Source organism: Biomphalaria glabrata, chromosome 1 (assembly GCF_947242115.1).
Source record: "Biomphalaria glabrata chromosome 1, xgBioGlab47.1, whole genome shotgun sequence".
NCBI classification, from domain to species: Eukaryota; Metazoa; Mollusca; class Gastropoda; family Planorbidae; genus Biomphalaria; species Biomphalaria glabrata.
Window position 1 is genome coordinate 76,921,699 of NC_074711.1, and position 24,836 is coordinate 76,946,534.

At 34.2% G+C, this 24,836-nt stretch overlaps 1 protein-coding gene across 2 annotated transcripts; it reads left to right on the plus strand.

The window, feature by feature from the left end:
• Positions 1 to 469: 469 nt before the first annotated feature.
• On the plus strand, positions 470 to 10,257 carry LOC106078653 (F-box/LRR-repeat protein 18-like). 2 transcript variants are annotated; one of them, XM_056015893.1, is made up of 11 exons: positions 470 to 665; positions 2,767 to 3,544; positions 3,869 to 3,994; positions 4,439 to 4,616; positions 5,303 to 5,454; positions 5,827 to 6,044; positions 6,368 to 6,456; positions 7,232 to 7,385; positions 7,528 to 7,663; positions 7,966 to 8,048; positions 8,620 to 10,257. In XM_056015893.1, exons 1-11 carry the CDS (start codon positions 496 to 498, stop codon positions 8,771 to 8,773), a joined length of 2,238 nt encoding a protein of 745 aa, XP_055871868.1. In that variant the 5' UTR covers positions 470 to 495; the 3' UTR covers positions 8,774 to 10,257. The 2 variants fall into 2 exon arrangements, with proteins under 2 accessions (XP_055871868.1, XP_013095059.1); XM_013239605.2 differs by having other exon boundaries at positions 471 to 665; positions 5,794 to 6,044.
• The last annotated feature ends 14,579 nt before the right edge of the window (positions 10,258 to 24,836 follow it).

Genomic DNA, 24,836 nt, shown 5'->3' on the forward strand with positions numbered 1-24,836 from the left:
AAAGACTCAAAAAAACAAAGATTTACTGCTGCAGGGGTAAACGACTGTATAGAAAATACGAAAAACATGCATATATGTAACCCTGCCGGACCAAGTAAAACAAAGGACGTTTGGGCCACGAGGCCTTCATCAGCTACAAAACAAACAAAAAATACAAAACAATTAACACAAAATAGTCTTAAGTTAACTTATCTGTCCGATGTTGTTCCTCTATCGAGGCAGAAAAGAAATGAGCTACGCAAAGAAGAAAGCAGCAGCCCATTGAAGTAGTTAAGTAGATATCTTACAGAGACGCTGCAGGAGATGGATGGGCTACACCCTTCGCAAACACAGTTCCGAAAAATTAGATTACGCAAGCCCACTAGATTTAGATATCTAGATCTGTATGAGGAATATTTTATTTTTTTTAGCTAATTCGAATGGTTTTGCTACCAATAGTCACTACCTTTGTTTTCCATTAAAGGGACATAAATCCTATTAACTTTTTAAAATAAAATGGCGACTGTTGTTACAGAAAAAGATCTTAAAGAGGAGTCTAGTTTTGATCGCCTTTCCGACGATGTTATATTATTTATCTTACAGCATCTCAGTCTTAGAGATTTCTTTAATTTGCGTTTCGTTAGCAAACGTTTTGCAGCAATTTGCAAAGATAAATCCTTGGTGCGGTAAGTTGTATACATCGACATCGTCGTTGTAAGTTCAAGTTGTAAATATTAAAATAAGCAGAGTGCAGACTAAGTGAATAAGCTGATAAGCTGGGTAGTACAGTTACAGACCCATTACACTTACAGTAGTTACTGTAGTACTAGTAGGGTAAAACTTCCCATCGAAGGCCCCTAGTTTTTCAGGTCAATTATTTGGCAGACTCACTGACTGACACTAATTAGTGAGCCTTGTCTACTCTACAGTAGTGTACAGTACTGTGATTAATCAATCACTGCATGTTTAATCATTTTAATGATGTTTTGAGTAATTTGAGTCACTTAACTACTGACAGTTATCATCGTCAATGACTCAATTCATGATGATCTTAAGTCATTTAAGTCTTAAATCGTTCAATTCTTTGCAGTTAACAAACTATTTAGATTCTAGATCTAAAAAGTACAGATCAGAATGTAGAGATCTAGAATCTAGATCTAGTACTAGATCTAGAATTTTTTTGAAAATATAATATTACAGACATTACTTCAAAAAAGAAGATATGCCCAGATCCATTTCATGTGTCAATCTAGTCATTGGAAGTCATTGGTTTTCCTGGTTGATCGATCAGGCAACCTATTCCATTCTCTAGGGAAGAAGAAGCACCTTGTAAAAATTTGTTCTATCGTATGAAATAAGTCATAACAAATGTGCTGCTATCTTCGTGTTGTGTCTTTCTAAGTATTTCATTAGGTTTTGTTTTTCTATTTGTAAATTATGGTTTAGTGTCTTATGTATTATAGCCTACTTTACTTTTTATTATTCTGTTGGATTAGTCCTTCCAGGACTGAAGGAGGCCAACAACAACTTTAAACTTGTACTCTCACTACTGACTTAGACTGAGTTGTAATTTTGTCATTAGATCTAGAGTAAATCTAAATTGTCTTAAATCTCAATTATAAATATTATTATATCTAGAGTACATACGAATAAAAGGAAACTTCAATTTAAGGTCACTTTTTTGTGCCATCTTTTCTTTTTTGATTTGATTCTGAGTTGGCCTACGACTAGCCTTGATTAGGCAGGATTATAGGGAGAAAATGAAAGTAGATCTAGATCTAGAGAAATTTATGATCAGCAGATACATATCTACTCTTTTTCTACTTTTAATTTTTATAGATTTATACTTAGCGGGGAAAATGAATATATCTGGAAACTCTTTTCATTGAACAATCAAACCAGAGTTGTTGCCCTGCATTCCTAGATACATATTTAATAATAGACCATCACATTAACAACACATTGTATCATAATGATATGTCTACATTTATCTGTGGCATTTTACGTCTCGAGAGACGATCTTTTCCCTTTGCAACTTCTTGTGTGACTAAAGAGGCCAGTCCTTGATACACAGCTGCGATCGCAGGTTGGGCATATATAATCACCAGGCGCCGTTGCATTTTCACCCTTCTTTCTGCTTCTGTTGTGTATGAAATCTGCAATCCGTGACCCTTCCTTTATGCTCTCTCTCCATGTGGATCTATCCAGTGCCACCTCTTCCCAGCTGTCAGTGTCGATTTTGAAGAGCTTCATGTCGCGTTTGCATACATCCGTATAATGTAAAAGTGGGTGACTAGCGGCTCTCCTGCCTTCTATTAATCGCCATACAGGATGTCTACATTTATACCACATTACATAAAACATATGTCCTGTAAAAAGATTACAAATAATTCAACAGAATTTTTTTCTCCTACAAAGTTTGTATATGATATAAATATCACATATATAAAGTTTGAACTAATAATACATATATATATATATAAAGTTTGTTAATGATAATAAATTTGTTATTGGTCATTCAAGGTAACTTTTGAGAATGCAATTTAAATTTGTTTACATGTGTAGTGTTTCCTTGCAAGTATTACATTAGAAATATTCAAAACTGTTTGCTTGTATATGTCACTAAACTTTGCTGTTTATAATGGTCTAACACCTGGGCTTTTTTAACTATATATTGAGTTTTAAGTCTAGAAATTTGTCCTGTGAAGTTTTGACTAATTTTACTGAATTTTACATGCATTTGAAACTCTTTCAAGTTAATGTTATTTTTTCTTGTTTGTTCAACAGTCATCTTCAGTTTTCCAAAAATTATTGGCTAACTACAGATAGATTCCAATCTTATGTCAGACCTGTTGTAGATAAAATAGAAACACTGAATCTCAACTCCTGTTATTGGCTCAAAGCTGCAGCAGTGGACCTCATTTCAAAATGTACAAATCTTTCATCACTTCATCTAACTCAGGTCAAAGTGTCGATGAAGAATCTCTGCAACATCATGTCTAGCCTACCCAATCTCGTCAACCTTTCATTCTCAATTTCAGACATTAGGGACCTGCACCCAGAGCTAGCATCTTCCACAGGTGCACAAGAGTGTTTGGCCAGACTCATCTCTCTAAGCCTTCACTTTCGCCATCAACTGGTTTACTCTAACAGACCTGTGATAAACTTTTGCACTGGGCCTACCTTGTTTGAATACTGTAGAAATTTAGAAGAATTTCATGTTTATGGCTTTCCAAGCAATGCCAGAGGAATCCCAAAATACATTTTCCAACCCCAAATTTTAAAATCTGAAAATTTGAAAAATGTGAAAGTGATGACTTTAAATGATGCAATGGATCCAGCAGCAAGAATGTTCTTCTTTGGTACTTTATTATCAGTGTGCAAATTATCTGTAAAATTTAAAACATTGCTGCAACCTCTTGGGAATGTGGATCAGTTGTGGTCAATGGATGGTTATGCAACATGTCTACAAAATATGGAAGATCTTGTTCACTTTGATCCCTCCAGGACAACGTTTCAAATTCCTAGTGACGTTTTACATTTTGAATCAGCACATAATTTACAGGTGAGTATCAACAGTGAATAGTTAACTATTTCTTATCTATATTTCTATGTGTGTACATTTTGTTTTTCTATATTTTGAATACATATTATTGAATATATTTTGACCATCAAATAGTTAAATGGAAATATTAGCATTCTTTTTAAAATGTCAAATAATCTATTGAGAACATAAGGGAGACATTGTGATCAGAATGGGCATGAACAATCAAAAGTACACAGAACTTACAATTTGAACCAGTCAGTGGTATACTATTTTTTGAAGTACAGTATTTTTTCTTAACATTCTAAATTTTATACATTTCTTCTTTTTTTATTTTGGGTTTAGTATTTAAACCTATCTGACAATGCAGCAGTGACTTCTGAAACTCTTCACCTTTTGGCAGACACTTGTCCCAAATTGACCAGTTTGAATCTCCAGAATTGTAATTACATACTTCTTGGACCACTGAAGGTAAAATTACATTCTTATTAAAATATTTTTAATAATATACAGATTCAAATTATTAATACTACACAGAAAATATAAATTTCAAAATCATTTGTATTCCTTGAGGTTGTCAGCTAAATCTTATCTTTATTTTTGTATCATTCCTAATATAATAATTCTTTTTTTATTAGCTTTAAAGGCAAATTTGTGGACCTATGTTTTTATTTGATTGAGACTACATGATATAAAATGAAAAGTTTAGAAAACATGCATACATATGTGTGTGGGTTATTTATTTATATAAAAACTATCCTTGAATCATGATATTCTATATAACCACTATATTTAAATCAACAATCAATCTCTAAGAACTGGTTGTTTCTACAAATTTTTACATTTCTGCACATTTGGGTAGTAATTTTATTTATTGTAATAATATAGATTTTACTTTTCTTTGACTACTTATAGCAGCAGCAGCAAAACTCAGAGCAGCGCAGGGCATATAATGATATTAGTGGTCTTCAGGCCTTGCTAATGGCATGTGTGGAACTCCGTAGTTTGAATATAAGCGGCATACATGTACATACTCAGGATCTTATCTCCACCCCTTACAGTAGTTTAGCAGCTCTCTTGGCCATGAACAACAGTAAGTATTTTACTTATTGAAACTGACTGATTTCTTTTTTAAAGTAATGCTACTAGGAGATCAGCTTTTTATCTAGGTTCATGTACAGCATGAAAAAGTGGGCAATACATGGAATTGGAAAAATCTAGAATTGATTATTATGAAAAAATAAGTATGAAAAATTGACATTACCAATAAGGAATTTTACAGTTTTAAAAAATGTATTTGGAGAAGGTCTTTAAGAACTTATTCCAGTGCCATTTGAACAAGCATTAGTTGCTTGAATTATCCCTCAAACAAAATCAGTTTACAATGTTATAAGCATAATATATGATAGGACATTAGTAAACTAAAATTAATAATTAGTCTATTAAGAATTATGCTTTTATTATTATTGGAACCTTTTATTAAAATATTATTACTGTACAGTGTCATAATAAATACAATTTTTATCCTATTTATCCATATTGTCAAAAAACTTTATACAGAACAGATTTAAAAGACATCAAATAAAAATTTGGAGTAATTATCTATGTCACCACTATTGGAAAAATGAAAACTGACTAACTGTGGACATGTCAATAGCTATAGTTCTAGACTAGATCAAGGAAATAAGATCCAAATTAGTAATTGTTTTTTTGTTGTTTTTAAGTTACATTAAAAAAAATACATTCTTAAGTTGTATAATATGTAAAACATATTTACAGATTGGCAGTGTTTATCAATGTCACCTTGCTGTTTAAGTGTGGAACGCAGCTCAAAAAACAATAAAAGAACTTTTTCCTTGGTTCCTGAAGGGTACTTGGTGAAGAGAAGGAGGATCGGTACAGGAGCAGCATGTCATCAGAGTTTTGCAACAGTGAGTAAATCATCTACATTAAAGGTTTTCCTTCATCAATCAAATGTACAACAACACTGTTAAGGTGGTATTGCATTTTCTCCCATCGACTTGGATATCTGTACATACTGACCCCTAACACTCTATAGATTAAATTACCTGAAAAGTGACAACAAAAAGTGATTTTTAATGTTAAATATATAAAAAAACTCCTAGATGGCTTCTGAATTGAAGTTAATGACTTTTTAATCTTGACATTTGATGACAATGACAATTTATAGTCTTAATTAAATCTTTTTTTTTTTGTGTAAAACAATATTTGGAATAACAAAAGTAGAGAATATTGTTTTATTGATTTAGTTTCCAGATGCAAATTCTCCTTCAACTTCTCAGGAGGATCCTTCAGCATCATCCTCATCTCCACCGTCATCATCTCCCTCTTCATCATCACCATCTACCACCTTAGATGAACCAGCATTTGTGTCAGAGCTCGAGAAACTTGTGCGGAGTTGTCCTTCTATGGAAAACTTTGAATTAAATTGCTCTGGTTTTCGATCTGCTTTCAACAAATACTTTGGTGTACACCCAACCACCTGCACATCCAGCCCTTGGTAAGTAAAGTTAGTTCCAAACAACATTTGGAATGCTAACAATAGGATTATTTTTAAGGTTAACGTTCCAGCATAATTAAAATTATCATAGTTAATGCAGCTCTACATTTTATTAATTAATTTTTGGTTGAGTTTCAAATCATAGAAACAATAAAAAACAACAAGATGTAATTAAATATAAATGCTTACCAATTTTTGTCACACGAAAACATTTCATTTATTTTGTCAATTACAATTTTTTAGATAAGATTAGCTTTTGCTTTCTAATTAACAATTTTAAAAGATTGTACCAAATATTGCAAATTTAACATTTTTATTTTCAGTATGTTTTCGCTGACAGTTGGAGATCACGAGTTGATGTGTATAGGTCGATGGAAGCATTTGAAATCTTTACAACTAACTTCCATACCAGGTTTTTAATATTATTTTATATCCATAAGTCTACTTTAGAATTATACAAGATATTCTTAAATTATTTTATATCACTTAAAGGAGTGCTTTTCAAGATTCATAATGTGATTGACCAGGACAAACTTTGACCATTGAATATAATTTATTAAATTTAACTTTTTTGACTGTTTAAGACCCGAAACCTATGACATAATCATTAAGCCAGCTTTTAGTGGGCAATGGGGCAGATAATATAAATTTAACCTTGTTTTGGTGGCCCATGGTCACTGAGTTAATTTACATGACTAGTGCTGTTAACCTTGATCGAGTCTACTAAATTGAAATCTAAACTCAAGACTCTGGGTTCAGCAGCCATGTGCCTTATCTTATCTAATATTAAAAATTATTTATGTTCCTTCAAAATAGAATATAATTACATCCTACTCATATCCATGTGATAATCTAGTCATGCATGTTAATTAGAGACTAAAACTCTTCTAAGTCATTAAATTTCATGGCTACTTCTGGCAAACCATTCCATGCTCTAATGGCATTCTACACCATACCCTAAATTAAGAACCATTTGATTTGGGTTCATATGTATAGAGTATTTGGCAACTGCTGTACTACCTATTTCTTGTCTCTCTAAATAAAGTTCTATTAGATAATGTCTCATGATTTATATCACAAAATAACTTGTGTGCTGGTCTTGACTGAGAACTACTATTATAGTGCAATGATAATCAGCTCTTGGTTTCTTTATTATTGAATGACTGTTTTTTTTTTTGTCACTTCAGGTGTGAATCAGGGTCACTGTCTACTGGCCATTGCTAAAGGATGTGTCTCCCTTGAACAACTATCCATTGCTTGTCTAGGGCAAATAGCTCACTGCCTCTACAGAAATGGATTGTTGGCAGCTTTTCCATTTTTTTCAAAACTTAAAGATTTCAGGTAATTGTAATCATCTCTACATTATTGTTTTGTATGTCACATGACGCCAGATGTCAAACTCATGACATATATCTGTTGTGTCAATATTCTTTGTTACCTTGTAATCTGGAAGTCTCATTGTTTACATCATTTTCAATTCTAGACTTGAACATCCTTACATGAAAGTTGATGAAATGATGTTGACTGCCATGGCCAAATGCTCAACTTTAGAGAGAGTTTGTATAATAGCTAAAAATGGGACGATGGATACAGAGGGAGTGAAGGATTTCTTTGAAAAGGTTAGATACAATTTGAACAAATATTTTGTAGTTGACTATTTGGCAATACTATTTTCAATATGATATTTACCCTCATATATAGGCCCTTTTTTTAACAATGAAATTTAATTGATTCCTCTTTAATGAGCATAGTAAAAGAATAATAATATTCAATACATTTTATCATTTTGTTATTTCACATATGTTTTTTTTTTTTGGTTGTTTTTTTCTTTTTTTTTTGACATCAAATACAGCAGTATGCTGTAGAAGAAAGTATTTAAAAAAAAAACAACAACTAAATCTCTAAAAAATTCTCCAATTAGGTGCAAGGCTTAATAAACTTTCAACTTTACACTGGAAGATCTTTAAGTGTTTGCAGAGGTTTACAAGCATATTTGATGAGCAGGTATGTACAGCAACTAGCCAAATAGCACACAATCATATGCTGATTATACTGGTTGGGGTAAAACTGTATCTGTTTTGCTGAACTTTTTAAAAGTACAGTCTGGGTTTAATATTTATGAAGATCTTGGTTTAATCAGTAATTTCTATGAGCTGTGGATTTGTACACAAATATAAAAAAAAAATCAAAACCTAAGATTGTTGTTATTAAAGTTATGGTCATTCCTTAGAGTTTGGTGACTATTCCAGATATGATGTTGAAACTCTCTTAAAAACTTGCTTTGTCAAAAGAGAATGCAAAGTTTTTGTGCAAATTGTGTACTATCTAAGAAAAAATTAGTTTCTGTTTTAAATATACTACAACCAATTACATTATACACTATATAAGGTATTCAGTTTATTAAAGTGAAATTCTAAATATTATTTTTAATAATCTATTAGATATAAATGTTTTGTTCTTTCATAAACCTGAATGTCATAAAGTATCTGTAATTTGATACTAGAACAATCTAAGTTTAAAATGTCTATATCAAAATTAAAGTTACGCTGTAATGATTTTTTTTTAACATTGCCAGGTACAAGAAAACTCGTCCTGCTATTTCTGTATGTATACATCCTCTCTTGAATGGAGGTCTGCAGGAGGCCACTGCTATGTTGCCTGACCAACACATTGATGAGATGACCATACTCAAGTCCAGAGTGTCTATCCGCCCCCATGATGCATATTAAAGCTTCCACTGTGTAGTTCTATAGTTTCTGTGTGTGATACTGTTGTGTTTATACTAATGTAAACAAAGTCTTCTGAAAACAGTAGCTCTAGGATGTGTTGATCTGTGCTACAATTAGGAAGAAGTAGAACTTGAGATGGCATTCTAAAAGTCATGTAATAAATCCCTTGTAAATACTGAGTTTTGGGATGTCATAAAAAAGCTGCTGGAAAATGAGGAGAAACAGTTTCTTATATTCTGCAATTTTGTGTATCATATTGTTAAATTATAAAGGCCATGTATTTGTACATAAGGTTATTACTTTACATTTAAATTATAACACTTAACTTTTCATCTAGGTAAATACTGTCTACTAGATAGCTCCACTAGAAATAGGACAAAGCAAGCACATTAGCCACTCTGTTTTAAAAATAATTAGCATTAGTTTTAGTTTGTGACAGAAATCTTAAAATCTTGTTTTAAACGTGTACATTGTCAACTACTATTTAAATATCTTTCATGAGTCCTAGAAGAACAGACTAAAATTTACAAGGTTGTTCATATTTAAACCCTGTACTAAATATGAATTTAGCAAATTTCAAATATTTACTCTTCACGAAATGTGCATCCATTCTAAATTGTGTGCTCTTGGCTTGACTTTTAGTATGGTGGCCAGCACATAACCAGTAGTCTAGGTCTCTGGCTTTTACCCACATTACTGCACAAGAGCAGCTAGGTCAACAAGTATGAACTATTCCTATGTAATTTATCTCTACAATAATAATTGCTTTTTTAACCAGGTTAGTGATCTTTTAGCAATGCAAAATTTATGTTATTTTATGTGTATATTCTGTTGATAGTTTGAGAGCGATCCTTTCAGTGAACTAGGACCTCTAGTCGTCAAGATGGTGGTTATCCTTCCACTTATGAATCACTGCTAGTCTTCAAAATGAGGAACCTCCAAACTTATGTTTGCAAGTGTTCAGGATGGTTATGATTGACCAATGGCTACTAGTTGTCTAGAAAGTTGGACACTTTCTTTAATCTCCCTGGGTTGAATGTAAAAACTCAAAGTAGATACTTGTAGATTTGTAGTGTCATTCTACTCTTGTTGAATTTGTTCCATGTACTGCTGATCATTGTCTAACACTGAAGTCTAGTATTTAGCTTGTTTTAACATCTTTTTGTTATTTTTACTTGCTATAACCTTCTGACTCACTGTGTCTGTACTTAACTTTTAAGGGCTTGGCAACATACTGTATGTGTTAACCTTATGCTTGCTGCATACCCCACCTTTTAAACAACATAGGAAATTATGTACTCCATCTCAAGATACCCATTCATTTATTGAGGACGTAATACAAACAAAACATAAGGAACATTATAAACAACTGGAGGAAGTGATAAAATGAAAAATGATTTCAAAGGCTTATTTATTTAGTAATATTTTGATTTGGTTGATAACTTACCATTTTAATATTAATGTGTTCCCCCCCCCCCCCCCCCCCCCCCCATTCCAATGAAATATGAGGTTCCATTGTGTAGCCAGGTCACAGTTGGAGTCAATAAATCAATGTTAATGTGATACAATACTCTGCTCTTAGTTTATCTAGTCACTTACAGCAGACGCTGGCAGATTTTGTCCAAGAGAGTAATATGAATTTTAAGAAAGTATATATATATATATATACAGTTTTAATCTAGTATTTACATTAAAGCATCAAAGTTCTAAAATCTTGGTCAATATCTTAGCAGAAAGAAATCGTAATAGTCACCTTAAGGACCTTTTTTTTTTTTAATAAGATCTTTGTAAAAAAAAAATGAAACAAAGCAAAAATGCTCCAAAGATTTGACCATTAGTCACTATTCATTCATAAACTTATTTTTCCTTTGCTGAAGAGGCTTATACTGAAATAAATGTGGGATAGACCTTTTAAGTTTTTCAGCTTTTTCATAATTCAAGCTTTCAAAAAGAAAAGATCAATTTTAATATCAGCATTGAACTAGTCTTTAGTATTTTATTAAGCAAAAGATCAGTGTCATCAGGTTTGTACAGAAACTTAAAAAGGGAGTTCCCTTTCAATATTTGATATCAATCAACTTGAACACTATAACAGAAAGAAATTGATGACTGATCAAATAAACAATTTATTGTATGGTTTCTGTACTTTTTTGTTTGTTTAAATCAAACCTCTTTTATATGTTACCAGTTTTAGAGCATGCATTTTTGTTTTAAATTGTATTTAAAATCTCACAAATTTCTGTACATACAAATTCTGTTTTCTGATTTATAGATTGAGGTGAGACACTTTCTGACAAAACTAGTTACATAGTGAAGCTTATCTAAATTTCTGGAAACCTTTTAAATTTATTTTAACTTATAATGCCTATTTTTGGTTTTCCCCGTTTTTAATCTGTTTATGATCTCAGCTAGTTACAAGTTATTTATGTTCAAGATGATAATATTTTTATAATTTTTTAAATTCATGTTTTCAGATTTGATTTTTTTTTCTACCATGTGACCTGCTTTGTCATGCAGCATCATATAGACTATTATAGACCTATATATACATATATACATTTATAATAAAATGGCTTCTAAGTCATTCAGGCTGTGGTATGTACATTAGAAAACAAATGGATTGTGTCAAAATATGTTCATGAAAAACAAAAATGTATTTGTGTATTGACTAATGTGATTTCATTACCAACATTTATTTTTTCCATGTATCGATTTATGTCATCAGTGGTGGTTAGTCAGGAAAAAGGCTCAATGTCAACAACAACAATTATGTTGCAAGTTTTGGCAGTAGAAAAGGTATTTAAAACATGTATATGTAATTTGAATTTAAGGTTAAACTTTCTGCATCAATAAAGTAAAAAAAAACAACATAATTTTATAAACCAGTCTATTCAATTTTGAAATGCATTGCAAAATTAGTTTGTGAAAACTAGGCATGACTGTTGTATGGTGTTTAAGAAATGTAGATTATAGAATTTAAAAAAGGAGCAAAAAAAAAAATGAATGTCCAAACCTGTCTAAAGTTGACCACTGTATGTAAATAAACATTAAAAGTGCTTTCTGCTGACTTAGCCTCTACCTTAGCATAAAATTAAAAACAAATTTATATGCATATATATTTATTCATATGTGTAAATGAATCTAGAAAGTGGGTTGCACTGCCCTCTTTCTCTGGATGAAAGTAGCTCTCTTGTGCTCATTTCTTTTTTTCTCTTGGTTCCCATGTCCCAGTGCCCTCAAGTTTCTCCATTCACATGTACCTGGGCTATTGATGTACCTGGGCTATTGATTTCTGTTTTGTCCATGACATTTTATTTATTGTGATTTGAATCATTTCAAGAGAACCAACTCATTGATTCTTTATTATTCATTGAAGTTACTGCTTACACATTTTTTTTCCCTGAACTTATCTATAGAGGTAAGTGAGTTAGAAAATAATGCTCTTTCCAAAACTAAAAAAAAAATGGCATCAAAATAGTGTGTTTATAGGTCAGTGAACTTGAAGTTCTGTTAGTGCTCAGATCATTATTTATAACTGTTTATGTAACATTGAAATATTTTTTTGTTTACTTATTATTAAACTTGTAAAGCATTTTTTTTTCATCTATTGATATTGTTTATTGATTTTATAATTGATCCAAATAGTGATTGCTTCAGGTCAAAGTTTTCCTTCAAGACCCAGAAGTCTTTAGAACTTCTAAATGAGGATTTAATGAGGGTCTCATGTAGTCAGCTCAATGTAATATCTGCATTTAATTGTCAGACCCAGATAGACTCTGGGATGTCTTGACTTTCTACATTTTAAAAAGTAAGAACCTTGCTTGGGATTATACTTAAGATACTTGGTTTGACACTGGATAAAATCCTTGGTTTAACATGGATAACATCCTTGGTTTAACACTTGATAACATTGCACAGTACAAGTTGAGAAAAGAGTCATATTAAGTTTAAAAACAAACAGTATTTTCAGATTGAAAAGAAAATCATTGACATCATCCACCATGCATGACATCTTGAAGCCAGAACCAAAGGATCCGTGGTTTAAAGCCCTATGCTTATTATCTTTTATCTATCTATACTAATTAATACCAAGTCATTACAGTTCACCGCTAGTGGTTTAAGACTTTGAAGTCCGCTCTGATAGCTTATATTGAAGTTCTGACTAAGAAGCTCCATCAAATGATGCAGTCATTGGCTAGTACAAACTGTAGCTTAGATATTGGTTTATTTAAGTTAAATCAGAAAGATAAAAGTAGGCCTACATGTGTACTACTAGATGTAGAAGACCTACAGATATACTAATACCTAACTATACGTGTGTGGTATAAGTACGTTATAGGTATTGATTCTTCAATTGTGACAAATGGGATACGGGTTGTGGTAGTGACACTTTGAAATTGTGACAAATGGGATGCGGGTTGTGGTGGTGTCACTTTGAAATTGTGACAAATGGGATGCGGGTTGTGGTAGTGACACTTTGAAATTGTGACAAATGGGATACGGGTTGTGGTAGTGACACTTTGAAATTGTGACAAATGGGATGCGGGTTGTGGTAGTGACACTTTGAAATTGTGACAAATGGGATGCGGGTTGTGGTAGTGACACTTTGAAATTGTGCCCTATTTTGTTGTCTAGAGAGAGAGAGAGAGCGTATGTCTGTATGGTTTGAAGAGAAAATGTATGGTTTGAAGAGAAAATGTATGGTTTGAAGAGAAAATGTATGGTTTGAAGAGAAAATGTATGGTTTGGAGAGAAAATGTAGGGTTTGGAGAGGACAAAAAATGTGCAGAAAAGACACACTTTGTAAGACATGACTTTCTGTAGGGTGTCACCCTTCAAGGTCCAGTGGGAAGAGCACGAAGAAAGGGTCGCCCAAAGCAAAGCTGGCTGGACAACGGGAAAGAATGAACCTTCATCTCTCTTGATGTCCTGCTAAGAAAAGCTGATGACCGCTAAAGTTATGGTCACGTGAACTGTCCCAGCACCACCAGGACGAAAGTCAAGAGACAGATGATGATGATGACGAGGTAAGGTCTGATGTTGAAAATGAAGTACCGGTCTATAGAAACACATTTTTAAGATGTTCAAAACTTGCACTTCAACTCTTCTTCATCTCACCTTCACCTAACCCTTAGTATGTTGAACCGTTGGGGCATACATGATATGTCGACCGTCTTCCTCCATTCCTCTCTGTCTTTTGCTTTAAGTATATCTCTTCCAGTGACAGACCTGTCCACTGTTCCCAGCCTCTTCTTTATTTTTTTTTCCTGATACTCTTCCCTGAAGGTCCTTATGCTGTGACCATAAAGTTTTAGTTTGCGTTTTATAATCGTGGTCAACTGCTATTGTGATCCTGCTAGAATCTCTAAATTTTAGATGCTATCTTCGTAGGTGATAATTGGAATATCCTTCTATAGCATCTCGATTCAATTGCTAGAATCCTCTTCTCTGATTCAACAGTTAGCGTCTACGATTCGCAAGCATACAAGAATGTGGCCATGATCAAAGAGCGTATCAGTAGGCCCTATTATTTATTGTAACGTTAGCGCTGAGATATTTTCGCATCCAATAATCATGTCCGTTATGGCTATTTTGGTGTTAATTAATGTGTGTTTTTTTTACATTGATTTGCATACCACATCCTGCGGAATTCTAGTCCGTGCGCATCACCAAGTCACCTAGCTCTTTTTGTTTTCCCCTCCAGACCATCTATATGTCATCCGGAAAGCGCACGTTAGTCATTCTTCTTCCGCCAACGCTCACAGTATCTTCGTAAGCTTCGAGAGCATCTTCCACTATCATTTTAAGGAAGCTTTTGAAAAGTGTTTGTGAAAGTAGGGAGCCTTGACTTACTCCAACTGTGGTTTTAAACCAGTCCTCCAAAGCTATTGATAAAGTAGGCCTACACTGCCAATCTATGTCAAAGCCAAAACACAAGCTAGTCATTGACTTTCTCCATTGCTTACAGAAGCTTCTTAACCTTCAAGAGCATCCTACATTAACAATAATATTTTAAGCTCATCATATTCAAAATTTGCATTTTCAGATGTAACTCTATGAGCCAATTTTCTTGTTCAGCCAGCAGCCCTTAAAAACAAATTCCTCTTCTGTTCTTAAGATGTTGATACGCCTATTCGTGATCTCTCTCTCTCTCTCTCTCTCTCTTTTTTTTTACTTTCTGTTACTTATACATACACAGAGCAACCAAAACACAAAACTAACACACGCAAACAAGAATCCACAAGGGCAGTAATTATCCGTATGTCGTAACTAGTGTCAGGGGTGACAATGCATAGGTTCGCGATTCATAGTAGAGAGCGAATAAACATGGAGGTATGTTGATCACGGTAGCTGAAACAGTTGACGAGTATGCCTCATCATACGACAGGCACAAACTTATTTGGCTCAACAACTTTTGTGTGGTCAAAATTTATAAGGCAAAACTTTGTATGTTACAGCTTAGCTTAAACCCTTGCCGCTGCATATACGCTTATGATGCACACCAGCGCAATATTTATCCGATGTCGAACTGCGTTAATGAGAAAGAAGAGACCTTTGACATTCGGCTTGAAGGGATTAGAAAGAGACAGGAGTCTGGAACTAAAGTAGCATCCTTCGTGCTACATGAGAACTGAATTAACAACCAGGAGTGTCACTGGGAAGGATGTTGTTTATCTGTATTAAGGTTTAGCAGGAAAGGACTAGTGTAACTAAACACAAGACTTCTTGCGTATTGAAGGCTGAAGTCACTGTCTGTGTTTAGCTATTGTTAATTCTTCTTCTTGAAACTGTCAGGTAGAGTTGAGCCTTCGGCTCTTGGAACTCCAGGCCAGCAAAAGTGAACAAGAGCTCCCTTTCACCAGCCTGAATGAGAAGAAACAAAGACAATCTGTTACAGTAAACTCATCGCAATATCACTTTTAAGACAAAATGACAAAAAATAACACCTTGTAGATCCACGATACATTTTGAAAAGATATTCAGTTGAAGCCAAATAAAGAGGTTGAAAACAAAACGATTCCAATAGAGTTCAAGCTGTACCTAAGAGAAAACTAAAATACCTCCAGAAAATTTTGTGTGTTTGAACAGAATGTGTCTGTGTATTTGTGTGTGTTTATGTATGTATACTTCCTGTATCATTCTGTTCACACAATTACTTCCTTCTTTTCTAACAGTAGCGTCACTATTTTTATCTAACTCTACACAGAGCAGGCCATGCCCATCCTATATTGCCCTATACGGACATTGCTCAGTTCAGTAATTAGATCTTAGTGTTGTCTTAACATTTTCTTATGCTTGTTGACGTAATTACATGTACGCGCCAACTTCCACGACCAGGGAATCTAACATTCTTAGCCTCTCAGTCTTTTGCTTTAAGTAGAATCGTCCAACAATAATGGACGAAGCGTCAATGTGAAGGCGTTCTGACAGTATGCTATCTATCAGAAAGCATGAACTGTGTTGATAGTAAGATCAGTTCATAATCAAACCATTAGATGCTTTACTGTTTCCTGATGTGTTGTAATAAATAAAATCTCTTTTTTTTCTCTACATTATTGACTATCCTTATAAGACTTAGACTTTAGATCCTCCCGTGCAGTTAGGCGCAATGGGCGGCTAGTTGTCTCTTCCCAGCCGGTGTCCCTCTTAGGTCCTATATAAGATAAGATAATAAAGATAATAAAATGATTATTTGTTAACAGCGCTTTATAAATAAAATTATTATTATTATTATCACTTTCTATTCGTGCAACTTAGTCATTCTGTTAATTAATGTCTTAAACTTGTTAGCTTGCGGGGGGAGGCAACCGATTCCATAATTTGCTACAATGACAATTTATACGAAAAAAAAAACACCCACTTTTATGAATTATGGCTCCGCGGAACACAGTTTGTGAAACACTGAGTATAGATCATTGATTCAGCAACCTGTTACAATGAATGAAATGGCATGTCGCCTCATCATGCATCAACCTTTCAGACAATTAAGAAACGGCGCTGCCTAATTTTGGGTGCAGGACACCTCCCTTTGGTCATATCGACTTGTTCTGACTTTATTATCTTATTTATTGTGAGACATCTTGAGCCCCAAAACAACAATCCTTTTCGATGTTTACACTGCTCCAATGAATCTTTCCTAACGGAGCTTTAAAAAGCAAAGAAAGAAAAGTCTCAGCAGCCACGATGGCTTCAAAGAAATAAATCCTGATCATAAATCTCATCTTATCTTCCCCTGCGCGTCCAGCATTCAGTAACTAGGCGAATATATTTATAGCCAAGATGAATACGAGCAGGTATTGATAATCTTCCGATGTTATTTATTTTTGTGGGTTTAAAAAAAAAAAAGGACTGGGAGGGGGTCTAATAAAATTATCGCATTGAGTATTTTGATGTGTACAGTTGAAAAAAAAATAATTTGTCTCTGAAAAAACTTATTAGTTGTTATGTGTATAATTTTGGGATTTTATATGAGGGAATATTTTTCTAATTGAAGATATGGGTGGGTCACGTGACCTGACAAAATGGCGTCGACGAATCGCGCCGACAAAATAGTGATGACACAATAGCGCCCATGATAAAGTGGCGCCAATATTATTCTTATTTGTATCTTTATTTTTTAAAAAATTCATTTTTCAGTAATTACTTCAGATATTGTAAAATATAAATACACAAACCTAACATAACCCAAAACGTAATTTGAAAAACACTAATAAATTAGATATCTATCATTTTTTTATTCCAAAAGTGCACTCGAAAAGCGTAATGACACCTAGAATGATAGTTCCAAATTAGTCAAATTTGCATAATGGCCTGTTAGAGACAAAGTGAATGTAATGCCACGTAGAGACACCGTCAGTGGCAACATGGCTGCCACACATCTGTTAAGTTAGACGCATTTAATTTGCGTTACATAAACTGGTTGGCGATTTCAGTGGCTATGTCGTGCTCACAGTCTCACACATTACCGTACGCACAAATAATCAATCCGAAATCACTGATTTCCATCATGGTCTTATCTTGTATACAATGGAACTTTTTCAATTATATCATGTGTTAATGAATGCTTTGTTAATGCACAGGAGGGCTAGCTTCTTTCCGCTATTCCCGGGCATGACTTCCTGGGTGCTTTTTGTTGCAATGTTGTTGTTTTTAAACTTATAGGACATAATAAAGCCCTTTAGACAAGAATTAATAAACATGTTTCATTGTCCTGGTAGTGAGACAAGATCTCAAAAAGTCTGTTCCCTAAACACGGGAACACAGATTACTGTGTTAGTTGAGTTCCTGTATGAGAGTTGTTGTAAAGAGTGTGTAGTACGCTGACATATATTTAAGTTCGTCTCATTAAAACGTGTTTGTATAATCTTTGGGTCTCATCAAGGCCAGGCGCCCACCAAGTAAATGTAAGATCTGCCCCCACTGACCAACCGCCATGTAAGGTCAATATTTACCTGCACTCTGGACTGACAAGAGGCAGCTGTCATATACAAATTCCACAGCCACACAAGACATGCATTTTTGTAGTTCTTTTTTTTTTGTGCTTGTTGTTGTTGGTAGTAGTAGTGTACGTTTACAAACACTTTATCGTTTAGTTTCAGCTAGAAGCCAACAGTCTTCATTGTCGAGCCATTTAATCTATTCGATATGTTCATGATCTGAAAGTTTACTGCCATGTGTAAATACATTTCTACTGTGCTTCTTTTTTTCTCTATGGGAAATTGGGAATACATAACAAAGTAGACCTTGTCTCAAGAAAAGTGTGACTTTCTCAAAAGGAATTTCAGCGTCTGAAGACAATCAGAACAGACAAGTGTTCGTTTGGTTGGACAAAATATGTAGAACTATGGATAACAATTGGTTTTCACTCTCTGCTGAGAAAACAAAAAATTTCAATGCAGTTCTTAACGAGACGTGGAAGGTTGTTAAAAGTTGTGGGACTTGGAATTTGGCAATGATTCGCATTTTTGTGGGTCAACAGTTCAACCAACGTAAGTTGTTCTCTCTCTTTCTTTAATTGGAGTCTAACTAAACAATAAATTATAAGCTCCCGAAGGGGGGGGGGGTAATTAATTTTTGAGGAAGAGCATAGATCTATTTTCAAATTTTTTTTTTTAAATTTGTTTTTCTAATCTTAAAACTACGCATACAAAGTTATGTCCCTTTCCCCGAGGTCCACACTAACATGGCATGCATGTGAACTTATTATAGAAATGGAAACAAACAACAAGTGATATTACCTTCCTATCACAGTAAACATATTCTATTGTTTAGTCATGAATATTTGCTTTTGTAAGAGAGTCTATTGGTTAAATTGCCTACATTTATATAGGCCCTACCAATGTTGAAGTTGGACTAAGACACTTAGATTAAGAAATGTAGGCCTACATGATGAAAAATACTTGAAGTTATTGAAGTTATATTTATTAGCCACTCACACGACACGTGCTACACATCTAGTAATAATGTATTTCCAAACAAATATCAGAAGAAAATATAATAGAATAGTGAGGCTAGTTAGAAGGTGGAGTCTCTTGTGGCCGTCTGGTCGTGCGGTATGCTAACTGGACTATCGTTCAGTCGGTGGTCCCGGGTTCATAACCTACCTTCTACCATCCCTCCTGCGGGAGGTTATGACTAGGAAGTAGATTATCTTCAGCTCCGAAGGAACATCCAAAACATGTAAAATATTTTATAAACAATCGATGGAACAAATTACGTGAACTAGAGATCTAAATCTCATGACTAGAGTAGACATGGTTGAAAGCAGAATGAGACAAAACAAAATGCAGCGATTTTCATGTTTTTACACGTGCCACAGGTGTTCCACTTACATTCAAAATATTTAGCAGCCTACAAAGAGTCAGTACGATTAAAATTGTTTCCCTTGTCTCACGAACACAAAGGAATGCCGACACATTCAACTCTTATGGAATTGTAGGCCTACACAGATTTTTTGTTTTCACATATCTCCAGCTATTGGTAGATGTACTAAGTGCAGAATTGAGTTGTCAGTCGCTTGGAAAGAAAAATGAGCTTTGAGCGTAACAACTGGGAGAATACATGAGGGAAAAGATCGAGGAACCTATGGATAGTGAGTAGAACGTAGGGATAGTGAGTAGAAGTTAGGGATAGTGAGTAGAATTGTAACCATAATAAAATGGTATGTTGCCTTATATGAGGCCACCAAAAGGAGGACCCTTCATTATATATATATGCTAACCAAAGAATTCAAAGCACTGTTTTGCATTCCCCACCATAATTGCCAAATGTATTCCCTGGATTGTTCAGAACCGTCCACCTAATTCGTCACCTTAACTCAGATGCTACTGTCAAGGTTTACAGCTCCATATTTCATTCATTGATGCTCGTGCAAAACCGCAAATCAGTTTCGTAATCTCAACGCTGCTTCTCAACGCTGCTGGTCAACGCTATACTGAATTGGAAATACGTAATAATGGGCAAGTCTTAGTGCCCTCTCGAAACGGTCGAGGTTTACATTGGAAATGAAGCTTTACTTATTTGTTTTATTGACCATTGGTGTCAACTTTCCCTTAACCTGTACTTATGCTCTTTGTTCAGCTCTGCAAATAAAACGATTAGTTGAACTAAGCAAGCGAGCTGTCCAAGCGATAATGAAATATTCTACCTGTCCGTATAAATCTGTGTGTCTTGTTACGCAGGTGACATTGTTAGGTTAGATTCTGAAGATATTTGAGAAACGTCTGTGTCTCATTCATCTACCTCCCTCATCTTTCATTGATGCGACAAACTCGTGAAAATACTGTAGGAGAAGGGCGGGGATGAGGGTGTGTTTTTGAAAATTTGAGTGCGGGAACAAAATAGTGTCTAGTGTATTTAGAAGTCCAATATGCACATGTTAAACTCTTCTTACTTTTGTAAGTGTGGCACTCATGAAAGGTTTGGTTTAAAGGCTTTATTTAAAGCTGTATCTAATGCTCTTATGCCCTAAAAAATGACTTTTACGGACATTATGACCATGCTGAAACTCACAAGAAAATTGTTGACAGTAATTACAATTTTACTGGTCAATCAGAGAGAAAATTCCCTGCTCAAAAAAGTAAATAAATAAATAAATAAAATAAAAAAAAATAGAAACTTGAAAACCATAGAGAAAAGGCGAGTTCCATCTAGGAAAACATTCTTACAAGATAGATATTGAAACGATAGTTCAAAGAAACTTTGTTATTAATCTACATAGGAAGAAAAAGGTTCCGCTCCCTTGTGAGACATGTTATTACAAAGCTTTTACTCACTCTAGTAAAAATTTTGTACACGTTATTTCTACCACTCCCCATCCTCGGATCAAGTTACAATTTTACGCAATTATTCTCGGTACATAACGAAACATGAATTAATAAAAATAAAAAAAAATATTATTTAATTAACTAGTGATAATTATGTACTTTGTTTGATATCGAAAAATGAAAATAAATTTCTGGAGTATTTAACAGATATGCTTAACCCTTTTTTTTTCAAAAGATATGCTTTTTTATCAATTTTTTTATTTTTATTTTGCTTATTTTGTGAAGCACAACAAATGTCAGGTACGTAATTGACTTTGGTGACCAGAGGGACGAATCAAGGTCTGGGATGTCTCTCTTCCCCGGGACTTCTCCCTTAGGAAGTCAAGCGCTTTGCCACTTATACACTTCCCCGTGTCAATTTACTTTGAATATATTATGTCACAACCACAATCCTTCATGCTGATTTAATTTACAGCCCTGATCATATTCCTTTCTTTGTAAAGGTTTCTATCAAAGTAGGAATGTCTGCAGCCCTCTTATTATCAAGTATGATTGCCAAAGAGTCGCAATGTCACGCCTTTCTTTGGTCTTCATAGGAAGAGCATTTAGAAATTAATATGCACATAATTCTGTGAAGGCTTCCGTGACTGACTGAATCTCTAGCTACTATGTACACTCCCTTTATTACTCTAGGATACAATAGCTGTGCACATCATAAGATCTTTTCATTGGGTTTATTCCCCTCATTGTAATATCGCTCCTTAATGTTAGGAGAAAATTGACATTAGTCACGGTCTTAGTGGAACTTCATTGCGTTTATTGCCAGTGTCAAAACGAAATATTGTCACTTGATGAAAGTCAAACTATTCATGGCACGTTTCAAACTGAACGAGAAGAAGAAATTAGTTCAACATTACCCCTCTCCCCGCTCCTCCATTTTGATCCCATCCTTTGCTGTGTTTATAAACTAAATGCTAGAAAAAATTATTTACCAGAAAGTAACACAATTCAACGCAGATTTTTCCAAACGAAGTATCAATGATTTCAATGTGTTTTTTTTTGTCTCACTCACTCACTCACTCCCCACTCTTTTTCTCCTCTCTCTGAGTCTCCTCGCCAATATATATAGTAACTGATAGAAAACATGTTTTCATTTAAATTTCTCAGATGAACTAAACCTAGAATAAATACAAACCTCCGGAAAATTTTGGAGGTGCGGTGGCAGAACGGTAAAGTGCTTTGCTCACAAACCTCAGGGTCCTGGCATCGAATCCTGGTGAAGACTGGGATTTTAAATTTCGAGTTCTTTTGGCGCCTTTGAGTCTATCCAGCTCTAATGGGTACCTGACATTAGTTTGGGGAAAAAGTAAAGGCGGTTGGTCGATGTGTTGACCACATGACACCTTCGTTAACCGCAAGGAAAAGAAACAGATGACTTTTAAAACACCTGCCCTAAAGATCGCAAGGTCTGAAAGGGGGAACTTCCGTTACTCTGGAAAATGTATGATACATTGGACAAAATTTACAAAAACTTTGCAAGTGGACTCCAAATACTGTTGAGCATGCACTATAAAATGTTCACCTTACGCGGAAACTCAAAAACCAAATTTAACGACTAGTGTGGATTAATGGAAAAGAAAATCTGGGGCTTGAATTCATAGACATGGTACAACCACTTTCATATACGAGACTGGAGTGTAAGGGAGTAAAAGAGAGAAAGAGAGAGACAGAGAGTAACAGAGGAGAGAGAGAGAGAGATAGAGTAAAAAGAAAGTTGAGAGACAAGAGGAAGTAAAAGAGAAAGAAGAGAGAATGAAAGAGAGAAGAGCAAGAGGTGAGAGAGAGAGAGAGAGGAGATAGAGATAGAAAGAGAGAGAAAGCGAAGATAAAATCAGATGCATCAGATAATTGACCTAGAGGGCTAATTATTTCATTGTAAATACCATACCATCTTATTCTTTTATGTTATTATTGTGCCTCCTTGCTGAAGGAAACTATAATGCTAACACTTTTTCTTACTAACGACACATCTTTTAACCAATGGCATTTCTCTGTCTAAACGAAATTCTTATTATGTGTTGCACTTCTATATGCCGAAAGCAAATTACCTCAAGAAAACTTTTGCCATCAATTAGCCACACATTTTAGACTTTCATTATAACACCATTGGTGTCAATTTGACATTGAACTGAATAGGCTATATATCATTTTGGTCTTCAAATGCGTGACACAAGTCTAAAATACTAGAGTTGTTTGATCTCAAAGTCAAACAAAGCATTAGGATTGAATAACAACAATTATTTCAAATCAAACAGATGCATACAATTAAAATGTTGTTTAACTTTGTTAATTCTATTTGGGATCCCTCAACCAAAAAAACATATAGAAACTAGAACAGACGCAAAATAGAGCCGTGAGATTTATAACAAATACAAATTTATTTGACTAGATTTACAATGTATCTAAAATCACTAAATTAAGAGACACTTCAGGACTGGGGAACAAAAAGTAAGGTAGCAATGAAGCATTGAACTGTAGTTTATAAATACAAACACACACCCCTTATAAAATACACAGAAAGACACAAAGATAAAGGCACATTTCTATGCCAGAACTAATTCATACAAATGCTTCCCACATGGAACGGTTTGCTTGAATCAGTCAGTAAAACCAATGACTTAGCAGAGTTTGTCTTAACATTCACGACTAGATTGACAGAAGAATACACGTAAGTATCGTCTGTTAATTTATAAGATAACAGAAGTTCTCGGAGATAGAATTAGTTTGGCTGTTTAGATCTGATTGAACCACTTTCGTTTTGCTTAATCCGTTTATCCCACGGGTTCTCTAAGAGTTTGTGTGATCTCAGTGATCTCCTTTTTGTTGCTGTGTCTCGGAGCTTTGTAGATGAAGAGTTTCTAGTAGTTACTGTTATACAACTGTATGACCTTGTAAGAAAATAATCTGCCAAAAAATAGCTGTAATTGTACTCTGGTGTATTTGGTAGATTTATCAAAATCACTTCATTATTTTGAATACATTTTTTTAGAAATCCTAGTAGATAGACTTCATATGCAAAACAAAAAAATAAAAAATAAGATGATTTATGTAATTAAATGTGCCAAAAAAATATGATCATATTTTAAAATGTTTTTTTTTTTGTTCATCCTAAAGTACTTTTTAGAAGCAGGAAACACTACTGTGGGTCAGAAAGGTTAAAAGGTCAACAAACGCCTTCATTTGTCGCAGATATCCAGTTATTAAATGTACCTAATTAAATCCATCCGTCATGCAGAGGCTAGTCCAAAGTAGATCAGACTGGTTCATAATGACCTTTTGTGAATATTTAACACCTCTGTCGTTTTTATGGTCGCACTGACGTTGAGTTTAATTCTGAAATAAACTAAACACTATATCTCGAGGTTTAACATGCTTCACCGCTGACACATTTCAAACAAAATTTAAATGATATTTTTATCATTTTCACACAAAGTTTGCGTGAAACACTAAAAGTAATCTTTTTCCTTTCCGCCCCCCCCCCCCCACTATCTCTCTTTTAAGCATCCTCTGTAAGTGCTAAAGTGATACATGTCTTTCACCGTTTTACAGCACATTTTTTAAATAGTTAGCAAATTGTTGTCACGTGGGCTGTTATAATTATGCACTTATGCCTCTGGCAGACAACTATGACCATGGTTTGTTTATGGCTCTGCCTCTGATTGAATACTACGAGCATGCTTTAGTGATGGCTCTGCCTCTGGTTGAATACTACTAGCATGCTTAAGTGATAGCTCTGC

What these genes read in the sequence shown, in the direction of transcription:
- LOC106078653 (XM_013239605.2), top strand. Translation starts at nt 496, where the DNA reads ATGGCGACTGTTGTTACAGAAAAAGATCTTAAAGAGGAGTCTAGTTTT. An exon ending in TCTCTTGGCCATGAACAACA is followed by an intron (nt 4,617 to 5,302) that starts GTAAGTATTTTA and finishes ACATATTTACAG; the next exon opens with ATTGGCAGTGTTTATCAATG. An exon ending in TCAAAACTTAAAGATTTCAG is followed by an intron (nt 7,386 to 7,527) that starts GTAATTGTAATC and finishes TTTCAATTCTAG; the next exon opens with ACTTGAACATCCTTACATGA.